The 13,316-nt window shown below is 41.4% G+C and overlaps 1 protein-coding gene across 1 annotated transcript in view; it reads left to right on the plus strand.

Annotated features, from left to right (window-relative positions):
* LOC136835926 (carotenoid isomerooxygenase-like) overlaps positions 1 to 13,316 on the plus strand; it is a 40,139-nt gene that overhangs the window by 8,600 nt on the left and 18,223 nt on the right. Inside the window, exons 2-4 of the mRNA XM_067099797.1 lie at positions 6,134 to 6,389; positions 7,983 to 8,127; positions 8,226 to 8,379. Of these exons, the coding sequence (XP_066955898.1) occupies positions 6,134 to 6,389; positions 7,983 to 8,127; positions 8,226 to 8,379 (555 nt within the window). The remainder of the gene's footprint in view (positions 1 to 6,133; positions 6,390 to 7,982; positions 8,128 to 8,225; positions 8,380 to 13,316) is intronic.

The following is a 13,316-nucleotide window of genomic DNA, read 5'->3' on the forward strand; positions in this document are numbered from 1 at the left end:
TCCAACAATAACAAATGCGGGTCCCAAATCTAATTAGGTTGGCTAGCTATACATTCTTCCCCTTCGACTCAGGATCGTCTATCCATAGACATAAACAAATATGATCTTTTCCTTCAGTTACCTCTGACATTCCTTAGTGAAATATCATCTTTGGTAACTCTTGCTGGCGTAGCCCCCCCCTATAACGGAGGGATACCGGTAGAAGGGTCGTCTTGCCTAAGGCAGTTTTTGCGGATTTGAGAGGAGGAAAACCGAGCTAATATTCCATCTCTCTCTCTCTCTCTCTCTCTCTCCACCCCAAAGAGGAAACTGTGTCCGTGGTTGGAGAGAGAGATTGGTAACCGATTAAATAATGTTACAAAAGTGCCTCAGTGTTTACAACGTGGCTGAACACATGTAAAAGTACACCGTCCTATCAAATGTATGGATCATTCCTCTATTACGTTACCTTGTCGAACTTACAAAAAAAAGAATGTTAACTTTCGCCTTTTAATGAGCTTCGAACTACATTTAATGTATTTTAAGAAACTTTACAGTTAGTGATAGTATTATGGTTTGTGGACATTGGTCTCTCTCTCCATGTTTCGAGTCCTGGCGTTATGATTTTAACATAAGGCATTTTTCCCAACGGCGGTCGCTGCGACCTCTATAATTTTCTTTGTTGATGCGTGGATGAAGCCCAAGCTGAAAACTTCCACCCCTTTTGCTTCTAACACTCGTACTCTCACACTGCATCCACTCATCTCTATATTGCACACTCGTGTTTCATGGATAATAACCTCGTAGGGGGGCAGTGCCATCAGTGCATCCCTTCTGCCCCTAAGCTGCAACCCCTTCCATTCCGATTACTGCACCTCCATTCATATTCTCTTAATTCCAATTGTTAAATAGTGCAACTGCGAGATTTTCCTCCTGTTACACCTTTCACACCTTTCCACTATCAATTTCCTTTTCAGCGCTGAATGACCTCATAGGTCCCAGTGCTTGGCCTTTGGCCAAAATTCATTATTAACTTTTGACTCGCATCTAACTTTTGAGGGACATCTAATGAAAGTTTCAGCAAATGCCGCAAGCAGTTAGGTATTGTTCGTAAGGCCTCATATATTTATAACTGATAAAATTAGTGCAACCTGTTTTAGGTCGTGCGTGCCTCCTTTACTAGAACACTGTCCTACGGTGTGGATGTCTGCTTCTGCCAGAGATTTATCTCTTGTAGGTAGTGGTTCGTGGTGGTAGGTTTCTGCTTCCTCTCTTGTTTGTCACTTTTTCATAAGTTGTATCTCAACAGACATCTTTCACATTCACAATTGATCCCGATCCCGAGAGCGACCAGATTCGCTGAACAGCAGCACCAATATGCAGTAAATATGCCTCGCTGTCAAACTTCTCAGTTCCAGAGGTCCTTTATTCCTCACACCGTTGGACTGTGGAACAGCCTTCCAGAGGATATCTTGCAATTGGAACTAAAGAAGTTAAAGCGAAGATGCAATGCATTACTATCCCAATACTATTCTCCTTGCATTGTAACACATTTTTGTGTAGTTATTAATATAGTTATTTCTTTAATAAGTGGGATCTCCTCTTTGTATTTCCCTTTACCACCTCTTTCCTCTTCCTAATGAACACCAAATTCTTTGGAACCTTGAATTTCAAGTCGATGGCCCCTATGGGCTCGTTCCATATGAATAGGTTTCATCTTCTGAATGATAGTAATAATAATAATCTATTCATGGATAAGCCCTTCCATTCCAGTGCTCTTTCATGCCACCTGTCTCTCTTTTTAGGCCTTTCCTCTTTTTAACGGTTATGAAATACTTTTCGTCTGGCTATCGTTTATTCTTTCCAGTCTCCTACCGACCAAAACACTGATCTATTTTACTATTGCTACACGTCTTGCCATTTACATTACTTTCTTAAGCCACACACACACACATGCTGTGTAAACGGCTCATCTCGACAGCCTCATTCTATTTTCTTTCATCCACAGTCCAGCTCCGAACTTCACCTCCATAAAGGAGAGATGGCTTAATCCTGTCATAGGTCTTTCTCTTTCGTTCCATTGGCATAAGTTTATTGCCGATCTTTTGAACATAATCTGCTACTTTTCTTGCTTCACTTATCTTCTCTTTCATCTTAACAATGTTGCTATATTTACTCACGTATGCCTATACAAGTTAACCATTTCCATTCGTCTACCATCCACATCAAACATTCACTGGCTTTTCTACCTGGTTTCCATTTACCCTCATAACGCGTCACGTTACTTTTGCTCACATATACTCCGTACTTTCTTCTCTTGTGAACTTTAAACTTTTTCACGGTTCTGCAGTTTCTTGTCGCTATCCCATATCAGTACTGTATCAACTCCAAACATCAACTATTCTCACATCCCAGTTAAAACTCGTAACTTATAGCTATACATACTGTCCATTCTGTCTTCTCGCATCAATTGTCACATGGCCCATCTGTTGATTCTCTTCTATGCAATTCCAAGTCAGCGTAAGCCACATACAGGTTTCTCATACGTATGAAAACTTCTCAAACTGGGTTTTTTTTTGCAAAATTGTGACATATCAAGTACCTGAACCTCACCTTCTCGACCTTACACTCTATTTACACAAATTACCCGCTGTTACCAGTCTTTCTTTATCAAACAAAATGCTGCCGTACAGCTCCCTTGGTATACAAATGTTACGCCCCTGTACTTCTGTACCTTAACCTTTTATACAGTGGAGTAGATTTTCCTCCTTGGAGTAGATTTTCCTCCCATCACCCATACTTTTGAAAACCTGGTCAGCTACTTAATCTCCACGATACACCATTACTTTCTGGTGTCTTAACATTCTTTAACCCCCTGATTTTGCTTCTTCCATCTGTAACCAGGTAAACAAGACTTCTCTAATTTTAATTCTTCCACTCTATCATTCATCTCGGCATCTCTTCTGTCAGCTGCATCCAACCAAGCTTCAGAAGACTCACCCCATGGACCAAAGACTGCAGTCACACCAGACCGCATCTCTCCAGTTCCAGCATCTTATTGAGATAACCATTTGTTCGCTAACCTTTCTTTCCGTAGGGGGTTAGTGCCGTCAGTGCACCTCATGGGGTACACTGTGGGCATTACTTAAGGTTCTTTGCAGCGTGCCTTCGGCCCCTTGCTGCAACCCCTTTCGTTCCTTTTACTGTACTTCCATTCATATTCTCCTTCTTCCATTTCACTTTCCACCTTCTCGCAACAATTGATTCATAGTGCAATTGCGAGCTTTTCCTCCTGTTTATACCTTTCAAACCTTTTACTGTTAGGTTCCGTTTCAGCGGTGAATGACCTCATAGGTCCTAGTCACAGTGCATCGCCTTTCGCCTAAATTCTATATGCAGTTCAGTTCAATACTAACTTTTCTGCACTGATATGCTGTGGAACAACTCAAAAGTTCGTGCTCTTTCATTATTTCCTCTATTTTTATTGCCAGCTCTTTTTTTTCTCACAGTTTCTTGACTCGTGTATATCTGCATACAACGAAATGGTAGAGATTGAAATCATACAAGGTCCGTGGCTCGTTCTTGTATTCCACACTAGTCAACTCACTTGTGAATAGGCACCAACATCAACTGCTAGCCTAGCATCTTCATCCCAAAGACTTCCTGAGAACAGTTTTTTACCATCATCTGGCACGTTTTATAACAAACTTGAACAAGAGACATGACAGTGAAAAAATTGTGTTTACTCTAGCCATCTCTCTATCATTTCAGAATGAATGCACATTTTTTTACAAGTTTGTTTTTGATGACGTTGCCATGAGACAAGACACTAGACTTTTGCTTATCCATACTGTTTAACTCCATAACGTTCATGGGGTTTGATTCTATGACATTTTCCCCAGTCTTTTAGCAATATAAGCGTGCTCAAAAATGTGTGTATTGTATTTTTATTTGCAAAAGGATGGTGTTTCCAAAGTTAGCATCCTTTCTGTTTCACTATTCTTGTGTCTTCTATGAAAGTTCAAGTGACCAGCAATAGAATTGTGATTTATGGTGCGTCTCAGACAAAGAAAAAAGAACCTTGCCTTCTAACGATTGCTGGTTTTCGGCTTTTGTCGTTTCTAGTGGTATACTTGTTTTGGCCCTGAAGTGGGCCACAGTATACAGAGGATACTCCTGTTCCTGCGCTTACTCTTTCTTCCCAGTGCAAAGTTAAAGTAGCTGTGAGAGTATTAGTTTTTAGATCCCACTCCATGCTTTTGGCTATAAATTTGACAGTGCAGGGTACAAGCTTTTACGTTGGGGTTAGTTTTTAGCAGCACACGAAATGGAAGAAAAAACTAGGTAATGATGTTCTACTCCCAGTGAGCTACAAACATTTCGCCATTTTGATGAATTTCATTTTAGTAAATGTGATGTGAATAGTAATAAAGTTATTTAGGGTTAGTATTTAGGCGTTGTGTAAATTTCACTGATTAATATTCATGTGTAATCGCATTTGTCAGGGATATTGCTACACACCCCTGAAAAGGTGCGTTGATGACGAAGGGCCACATATACTGTGTATGTGTGTGTGTATGAATATATATATATATATATATATATATATATATATATATATATATAAATATAAAACAATATTTTAGTACCAATATAGTTATTCGCAATATACTTGTAAACTATTCTCCACCTTTGAGAAATTATTGGTATAAATGGCAATTAGTCAGCAGTTTACAAAATCGACGATTTTTTAAAATGTAATATAGATACCTCCTTTTATCTTCAAAACCGTTACATGATTAATCACAAGCTTTGAGACAGTGGTTTAATAGACTGATAGCGATTCTGTCTCTCCAATTACGCAACTGCAGTTATGATAACGATTCAGTCATTTTTCTATAGATGTCTAGACGAGTTAATACCTTAACAAGATTTTTAGATAAAGTTCTGGTGAATAGTAATAACAAATATTATGGGCAATTGAGAAGCTGGTAGTTCATTGTGGTGTAGTCTATATGGATGTACATAAGCACATTTTCATAAATGGTGCTTTTACCTTAAAAGGGCTAGTTCTTGGGAAAAAAAAAAATACGAAAATCCTTGCCACGTTCATTCATGCTGTTGAATCCACAATGAATCCCTTGTACAGAAAATTTTCTCCTCATTTGCCAACTTAGGACTCTTCAGCAAATCTCGAACCCTTACGACACAACCTGCACCGTTCACTTTTGTTTAGTAGGAGGCACTCTCATCATCATTATGCAACCTTAGTTGGAAACTCAAAAGCCCAGGGGCCACAATAGGGTAAGCAGAAAAATAGCTAAGGTTAACACAAATAGATTAGGGAATGAGACTCGCTTGGGCTTGCATGTACACCTAAGTTCCAACTGTTCAGCTGCATGAGTAGGTGGATATTAGGCCTTTCATTCTAATGCATCATTCAACTGATCTGTCAGCATTTTGAAGGCTTCCAAATAGTTCTCTCTCCACCTTCATGCTGGGTCGTGAAAGTTAATTTATTCAGGTAATCAGGGAGATGTATTTGAAAACATTTTACATTAAGTTTTTTCCACAGAACTAGCGATATTGAAATATACTAATAGGAAACATATTGTGACCTTTACTGAATCGTTGATCAAAAGTCATTGCAATCAATTTGATTTGTGGGTAATACAAATATTTTCGCTCTCTCACAGCCAAGTTCTCTGTGGAGATTTAATCTGCACATAATCTCCTACGAAACTTTGAAGTCATGTATAAGAAATACCCTCAAGAATTTAGTAAAGTGAAAATGAATGTCATCCTATTAATCTTGAGAAGCTCGGTTTGATACTCTTGTTAGCTTTCTGATGGACTATAGATCCAAGTTTATTTCTGCTTTTTCAGCTTTCGGTGAATGAAATAAGGGGCAGTTATCAGTTTGCTCTCTCTAGTTCTACTTCTGGTAATTGTTCTATGTTAATTATGAGATCTAGTTTAGTTATAGCTCAGAGAAACCACATGAGCACAATTGGAATAGCTTTTAAGAGAACTAATTATTCTGAATAAATTTACTGTTAACTTTCTAGACTGAGAAAACAACCTTTAACAAGGTGACGAAGGATGTTTCATGATTGAACACAATTCCTTGACTTTCTGTTTCCATTTCTTACAGGAACCATTCCACCATGGCTGAGGGGCTCCTACATTCTGGACGGACCGGGAAGAATGACCTACGGCACGAGCGAATTCAACCACGTCTTCGACGGTTCGGCCCTCCTCCAGAAGTTCACCATCGGGGAAACGGGCGTCACTTTCACGAGCAGGTTCCTCAGGAGTTATGCTTACACGACCAACCTCGAAAACGAGCAGATTGTCGTCTCTGAATTCGGCACCACCGGGAAGTCTGTGACCAAGAATAAGCTGGCCAAGTGAGTGTTGAGCATGAAAAGGGTATTAGTCATTTCGTGCCAGTCATTCGATGCATGAGCAAATATGGAGAGTAAGGATGAGAAACAGTTATTTAGGCATTTATTTTCGTCTGCAACCAGGATATAAATTGAAGATCAAAACGTTTGGAATGCTGAAACCGCGTAGGCCTACACGATTTTTTCCATAGGTCTTCTACGTGCTTCGAATAATTTGCAGTGGCTATTTCAGATATGTATCGTTTTCTCAATAATTTTCCTAATTAGTATTTTTGAAATAGAGTTGAGAACCTAGCAGATTTGAATTGATTGACTGACTAGTAATGATTAGCTCCTACCCAGCGTTATTTTCGCTGCTTCTTGTTTAATGTAAACTTCAACAGCAATTTTTTACTTTTAATTTCAAGAAGAAATTGTAAATTTAAGCATTTTAATTGTAATATCATTCTATTTGTATTTAATGTTTAGCCATATTTTGACAGCAAAACTCAATTTTTCTTTATTTCGGTTCCCAGGAAAAATTTACCCGTGTAGAGTTTTTTCCTTTTTTCCCTCAACTTTCTAACATTGCCGTCCTATGGAGAAATCCTCCTGCACAGCTATTACCGCTTGTGGATAATTACACTTATTCGACTGAGATAAGTGCTCAACTCATACTTTCGTAATGACCTCCAACTCCCATTCTGAAAGAGAAAAGGAGACGGAAAAAGACTGTTGTTACTCTTTGCGTGTTCTCGTTGTTGGAAAGGGTATGTTTATTTTTATATTAACTTTCCAACTCCCTGTTAATTCTTCCCCCACCTCCCCTCCCTCCTCCCTCCCCTCCCCGTGAGAAACCTAACTTTCGACCCTCATTTTTTCATTTTGGGAAGTTGCTTCGAATCATGAATTTAAGTTTTCCGATTTTTATACACGTCAGCCCAAAAGAAAACTGTTCAATATTTTGGATTTGGAATTGAAAACTTGAACATTGTTACTTTTTTCTATATACAGATATTCTGTACTCTTGAAAGTTGACCAGTAATAGCTGTTCCAAAACAATAGAACTGCCATCCTTCGACTTACCAAAGTTGGTTATGAATGTCAAGAATAAAGCCTGCTCATCTTGATCACCTTTTGAAAGGCCTAAATTTAAAGAGTTATTGTATTAACAGTAATATCATTAATGACAAAAGTTTGTTTTCATCATTGCATTTGTTCCAGTGGAAATCTTACACAGAAAGTATGAGGAAATCGATAGATTAAAATTGTCGTGGTGGAATAAATGTGACAAAGGCTGGTTTGTAAACTGGCATGAAATGCATTTTTGTAGTACTATACTGTACTGTACTGTGTAAACCAAATCTTATGAACCCGCCCACTGTTTGTCCTACTCGAAGTTTGTAATATTTACGAGAATTTATTTTTATCAAATTAATTTTTGGTGAAAACTACTTGCAATAAAATTTATTAACTGAATGCAAGGAAGTAATTAGAAAGATTAAGTTAAGCAGATGAAGAGGTAACTATACGGTCGCAAGTAAAAGAAAGCAGGTTTGGAGGATTTTTATAGAATGGGCTATTATAAATGTCTGACACCCATTTTCTTTATCTCAGACTTGGGGACAAGTTCGCTTTCGACAAGATGTTTTCAGACAATGCACCTGTGGGTGTGGTCAAATTTGGGGGTGAATATTACTGCATAACGGAGGCTCCATTCCTTCATAAGATCGACCCTACCACATTAGAGACAATCAGCAAGGTGAGATGAAAAGATAATCATAGCATCAATTGAATATAACTCTGTCATTGCTGTGTAATAAGTGTGAGGCCTACTTTAACAACATATCTGCTTTACAGATGGACCTTCATAAAGAATTGGGTATCAACTCACAGTGCCCTAACCCAAGGCCTTTGCCAGATGGCACAACTGTTAATATCCTTCATGGAATGGGAGCTACCGGTCCTAAATATGATATTGTAGGCTTTCCACCTACCCCGTTGGAAGGGAAAAGTAAGAATACTGTACTGTAGAATATGCCTAACATTCCGTTTGTGTAAATTTGAAATTTCACAATGTTTGATGATTTCTGTTTTTAAATATTTCTTTAGTCATTGTATACTTTGAGTTTCTCTCGTGCTGCTATATTGCTTTTAAAAGAACCCTCACTCTGTTTGCCCTCAGCTATCTCTATCTTAATACATGTGCAGTGCCCATATTATGGTTCTCAATCCTGAGAATCACATGTTTGCGTAACTCGCAAAAAACCTAGTCACACCATTTATGCCCGCGCCTATCTTATGTTTTACTTGACCATGCGCAACATACAACCAAGTGACGTTAATTACCATGTTAGATTATAAACTAAGGGAAATTATAAAGTTCATAAAACAGTTCGATGAGAAAAATTATAAATGAAAGCATAAACATATAACTGAATACCTTTCAGGTTTACGCACAGTATTTGCAACTGAAACTTAATTGAGTTAGTAGTTGTGGTCTTGGGGATTGGATGGGAGTTTGTAAAGGTAAAGATGGGGTCATGGGACGGGGTTTGGTATAGGTGAAGGAAGCGTGGTGGGAAGAGAGTCCATGACGGTTTGGTAGAGATGTTTTGTGGTTGTTGGGACGTCCCAGTCTGTTGTTTCATAAGTTGTTCTCGTAGGATTGTAAGTTTGTTTTGGAATTAGTGCCCCGTACTGAAGTCTAGTAAGGTGAGTTTTTGGTCATGCATTTTTTTATGTTATTTTGAACTAAAGCTATCTAGGCAGTTTTGGTTAAGAAGACAACTAAAATCTCTGTAGTTGCTTGATTAAAAAAGGTAAAATTGATCGCTAGTCTAAAGAGAGTGAGTGATGTGACAGTGTTTATTCCTTTGTTTTATATAAGTAACTTACCAAGTAATTACATTACCTATAGTTTCAACTCGCACGGCAGCTAAAATTTGGAAATTCGTGGGTCGCGCTATTTTGTTTTTGGTAGGTGACTTGCCCGCCCACTTTCGGGGGAGAGAGAGGGACAACTCTGGAGAGAGCTGCAATTTGTTTCCGCTGGCTAATGGCTGTATACCAGTTGTTAGCAGCAGCTTAATTTTTGGAATTCGTTGCTTTTCCGATTGTTCATTTCGCCCAGTTTGTGAAGTATTCTTGTATTTTGTAGCCTTTCGGCACATTTAGACAGTGTTAGGTTTCTTTTATGAGACGTTCTTGACTAATAATTAACGATTTACGATTTTTTTTCCTTGATTTTGACCTTTTTAGTCGACTTGTTTTCTTCACGATGTCTGACACAAGTTCTACTAGCATTAGGTATTGCAGCAAAGGCTGCAATACTTGACTGACTAAGGAAACCTAGGATTGACATACGCTGTGCACTAATTGTGTAGGGGCCAGGTGTGCTCAGTAGATTTAAGATGTCAGGAGTGCATGGATTGGGATGATAAAAAGTGGAACAGTTTAAAGTCACACTTAAATAAATTGGCTAGGGACAAAAAGAAGAAAGCAGCTGCTAGAGCTGAAAATAGTAGGTCTTTGCTTAGCTAGGAATCTTCTCAGCCTATTGCCAGTGATAATATTCCTGTATCTGATCCCGTAATTTCTGTGACCCCGGTTCCCAGTCTTCAAATTATTCAACCCTCTCCTTTACCCGGCTCCCACGCTTCTGAACCCCACCCCATTGCCAGCCTTGTGTCGAAATTTGATAAGAGATGAGAGTTGATTTCAGAGACCTTGGGTCAGTTAGGGTCCTCAGTGAAAGTCCTAATGGACAAAGTTAATGAAAATAAGCAGAGGAGGTGGTTGCACCATTCCACTGATCTCTCCAGGGTGCTCTGTGGCGACTCCCCTAGACCTGGGAGCGCAGCACCGTCTCTGTCTTCTGCGACTCCAGCAATCCAGCTTCCTGTGCCTTCACCCACGCTGCGTGCTCCTGTCCTTCAAGCTTCTGCTACTAGTTCTCAGGCGCCCGCAGCTGTCGATTCGTCCTCGGATCCTCTTCAGTATAAGCTTAACAGTATTTTGGGCCTACTCAAGAAGGTTCAGTCTGCTCCTCTGTCTCCAGCAGACTTATCCTTATCCCCAATATCTTCTGAGAGGAAGACATAGCAGACCATGACACTCCTCCTTTGGCTTATGCTTCCTTATTGAAATATCTCCTAGCTACTTTTCCGGGTTTTTTCTCACCGGCGGCCCCATCTTCACCTGCTTCTGCTCTTTTGATGGATAATCAGTCCTCTGGCTCATCTAAATTGTCTTAGTTGGTGCTTTTGTCTTAAGTGAAGGCCTTGAATGAGGTTGAGCGATGGCTCGCAGAAAAGAGAGAACAAGGGAGAGCCGCCTTCAGTTTTCCTCTTTCGAGGTTGTCTCGAAGGAGGTACCTGTCTTATACCACGGGAGAAGCCCTTTTTTTTTGGGGGGTTTCTGCCTCCTACCAAGGGGACTTCTCCGGGATAATAGATTCGTCCTGTAGATCAGCGTTCTCTTCAGCTGAGACTATATTCACCGCTTCTGAGTTGGCTCATCTTCTCCCAAACTTATTCAAAGTTTTTGAAGTCTTGAGCTTCCTGGACTGGTCTGTGGGTGCTCTTGCATGCAAGATTAAGGACTATGCCGTTTTGCCTGAGGATTGTGCCACAGATTGGCCAGGGGTCCTCTCTTGTATAGATAAGGGCATTAGGGATGGCTCCCTAGTGTTGGCGCCTCTGTATGCAATGGAAGTACTTAGAGAGTGTTGGCAGAAATCAGCGCTCCAGTTTTCTCCCATTGACCAACATCACTTGCTCCCACAGGCTACAGTGTTTGGAACGACAATCAGACCTCCAAATGAAAAATACTCGGGACCTTTTGGCTCAGTCCTGTAGATGTCCTAAAGAGGCGACTACCATTGCTTCTAGGATGGTCTCTCCTCTGCTGGTGCAGCCCTTTCGTGGCAGCAGGCAAAGGGCTTACTCTAGACCCCGCTCTAGGGTCCATTTCTCATCATGCACCATCAAGAAGTCCTCCTCTAGATCTTCCTCTCGAAAGTGAGGACCCTGTCCTCCACACTCCAGTAAGAGCCAGACTCCTCCTCTTTTGGGAGAAATGGAGAGAAAAAGGAGTGGAACCTTGGATTGTAAATGTCCTGCAGGAAGGCTATACTATCCCTTTCAGGGAGAAACCTCCCTTGCCATGCCCATTGTCTTGACAGCCTACTCTGAAGGCTCAGAGAGGTTTTTGGCCCTCTCAGAAGTAGTTTTGTCCCTCCTCAGGAAGGGGGCAATAGTTAGTTGAAGATGTAAATTTTGTAGGGTTCTACAACTGCCTGTTTATATTCCCTAAATCGTCAGGAGGCTAGAGGCCTGTCCTGGATGTCAGCGCCTTGAATTTCTTCGTCCTGAAGAGAAATTCAGGATGGAGGCGAACCAAACCATCCTGTCATCCATTCACCAGAGAGACTGGATGACTTCTATCAGTATGTAGGACACACACTTCCACATTCCTATCCATCCAGAATCCAAGAAGTACCTCATGTTCGTGTTCAAGAACAGAGTATTCCAGTTTTGGGCTCTGTGCTTTGGCCTTTCAACAGCTCCCCAAGTCTTCACCAGAGTTCTCGCTCCCCTCACAAAGTGGCTCCATCTTATGGGAATCAACATCTCCCTTTACCTAGACGATTGGTTTCTTCGGGCTCAATCAAGAGAGAAGTGTACAGAGGACCTTTGGAAGACCCTTCTCCTGGCCCAACATCTGAGCTTACTGATCAATATGCAGAAGTCCCAGCTGACTCCATCTCAGGAGACTCTATATTTGGAAATGATGATAGACTCTCGGAATTTTCGGGTTTCTCCATCCCCAACAGAGTAAAGTCCTCCCTGAGGACTGTGAACGACTATCGCTCGAAAACTGCTCAGCTAACAAGTGGATGAGTCTTCTGGGGATATTGTCCTCCAGGGAGCAGTTCATTGCTCTAGGCAGACTCGTAAGTTGGACCTGTTGCAACTACCCAGGTCGCAACAAAGGATTGCTGTGGAAAGGCATCCAGTCGGAAGTGAGTAGGCTGTTCTCGAGTTCCGAGGCTGCCAGCCCTGAGGAAAGGTGCCAGTGGCGCTTTAGTGATGAATTGTGGCCACTGAAAAGGCCCATGGCAGATACGGTCCGCTCCCCTCCAGTGCCTTACAAGAGATTTAGAAAGCCCCTGGAGCACCCTTCGTGTAGTTTCTGGGATTCCCCAGAATGCTTTTCTCCAGAACTCCCTGTGTGGGAACCTGGACATTTGTCTGCACCAAGACACTCCTTGTCTTCTCTTGAGTGGCCAAGAGCAGCTGACCTCCCAGTAATGCCCGGACGCTCGGTAGTGCCCAGTAGCTCCCAGTCCTCTAGTTACGTCCAAGCGCCCATCATTGCACAAGTGCCATTCAGTATCTGAGCACCCTACAGTGCCCAAGACTTCAGTACATGGATGGACTCTACCTTCCATGGAACAGTCCGCACATTCTCCGACACGTCTGGCGCCAGATGTCAAACGCTTGACGACAGGTAACCCTTCGATGCCCACTGCTGATATGATGGACCCATCACTAGCACCGACTCAACGCCAACTGGATGACATCTTAAGTTTGCTTAAGAGAGAGCCGTCTTCTTCAGCCCAGGCCCCTCAGGAGTCTTATCTATCCCGTTTCGTTGGAAGAAGGTGATAAGGATCAGGGCTCCCCTCCGTCAACCTATGGAGATTTATTGCCATACTTGCTGCAGAGTTTTCAGGGATTCTTCTCGCGTGCGGCCCCAGCCTCCCCGGCTTTGACCTTCTTCATCAGTGATAAGCCTTCCGAAGCCTGCCGACTCCTCCAGGGTACCGATGATGGTGCTTTCATCTTCTGCTCGGAGAAGAGAAAGCAGAAGTCTTCGTTCAGTTATCCTCCCTCTCGTCTCGTGCTTTGGAGATATTCTTCATATGACACCAGAGAAACTCCCTCA

The sequence above is a fragment of the Macrobrachium rosenbergii genome, chromosome 55 (assembly GCF_040412425.1).
Source record: "Macrobrachium rosenbergii isolate ZJJX-2024 chromosome 55, ASM4041242v1, whole genome shotgun sequence".
Taxonomy (NCBI): domain Eukaryota; kingdom Metazoa; phylum Arthropoda; class Malacostraca; order Decapoda; family Palaemonidae; genus Macrobrachium; species Macrobrachium rosenbergii.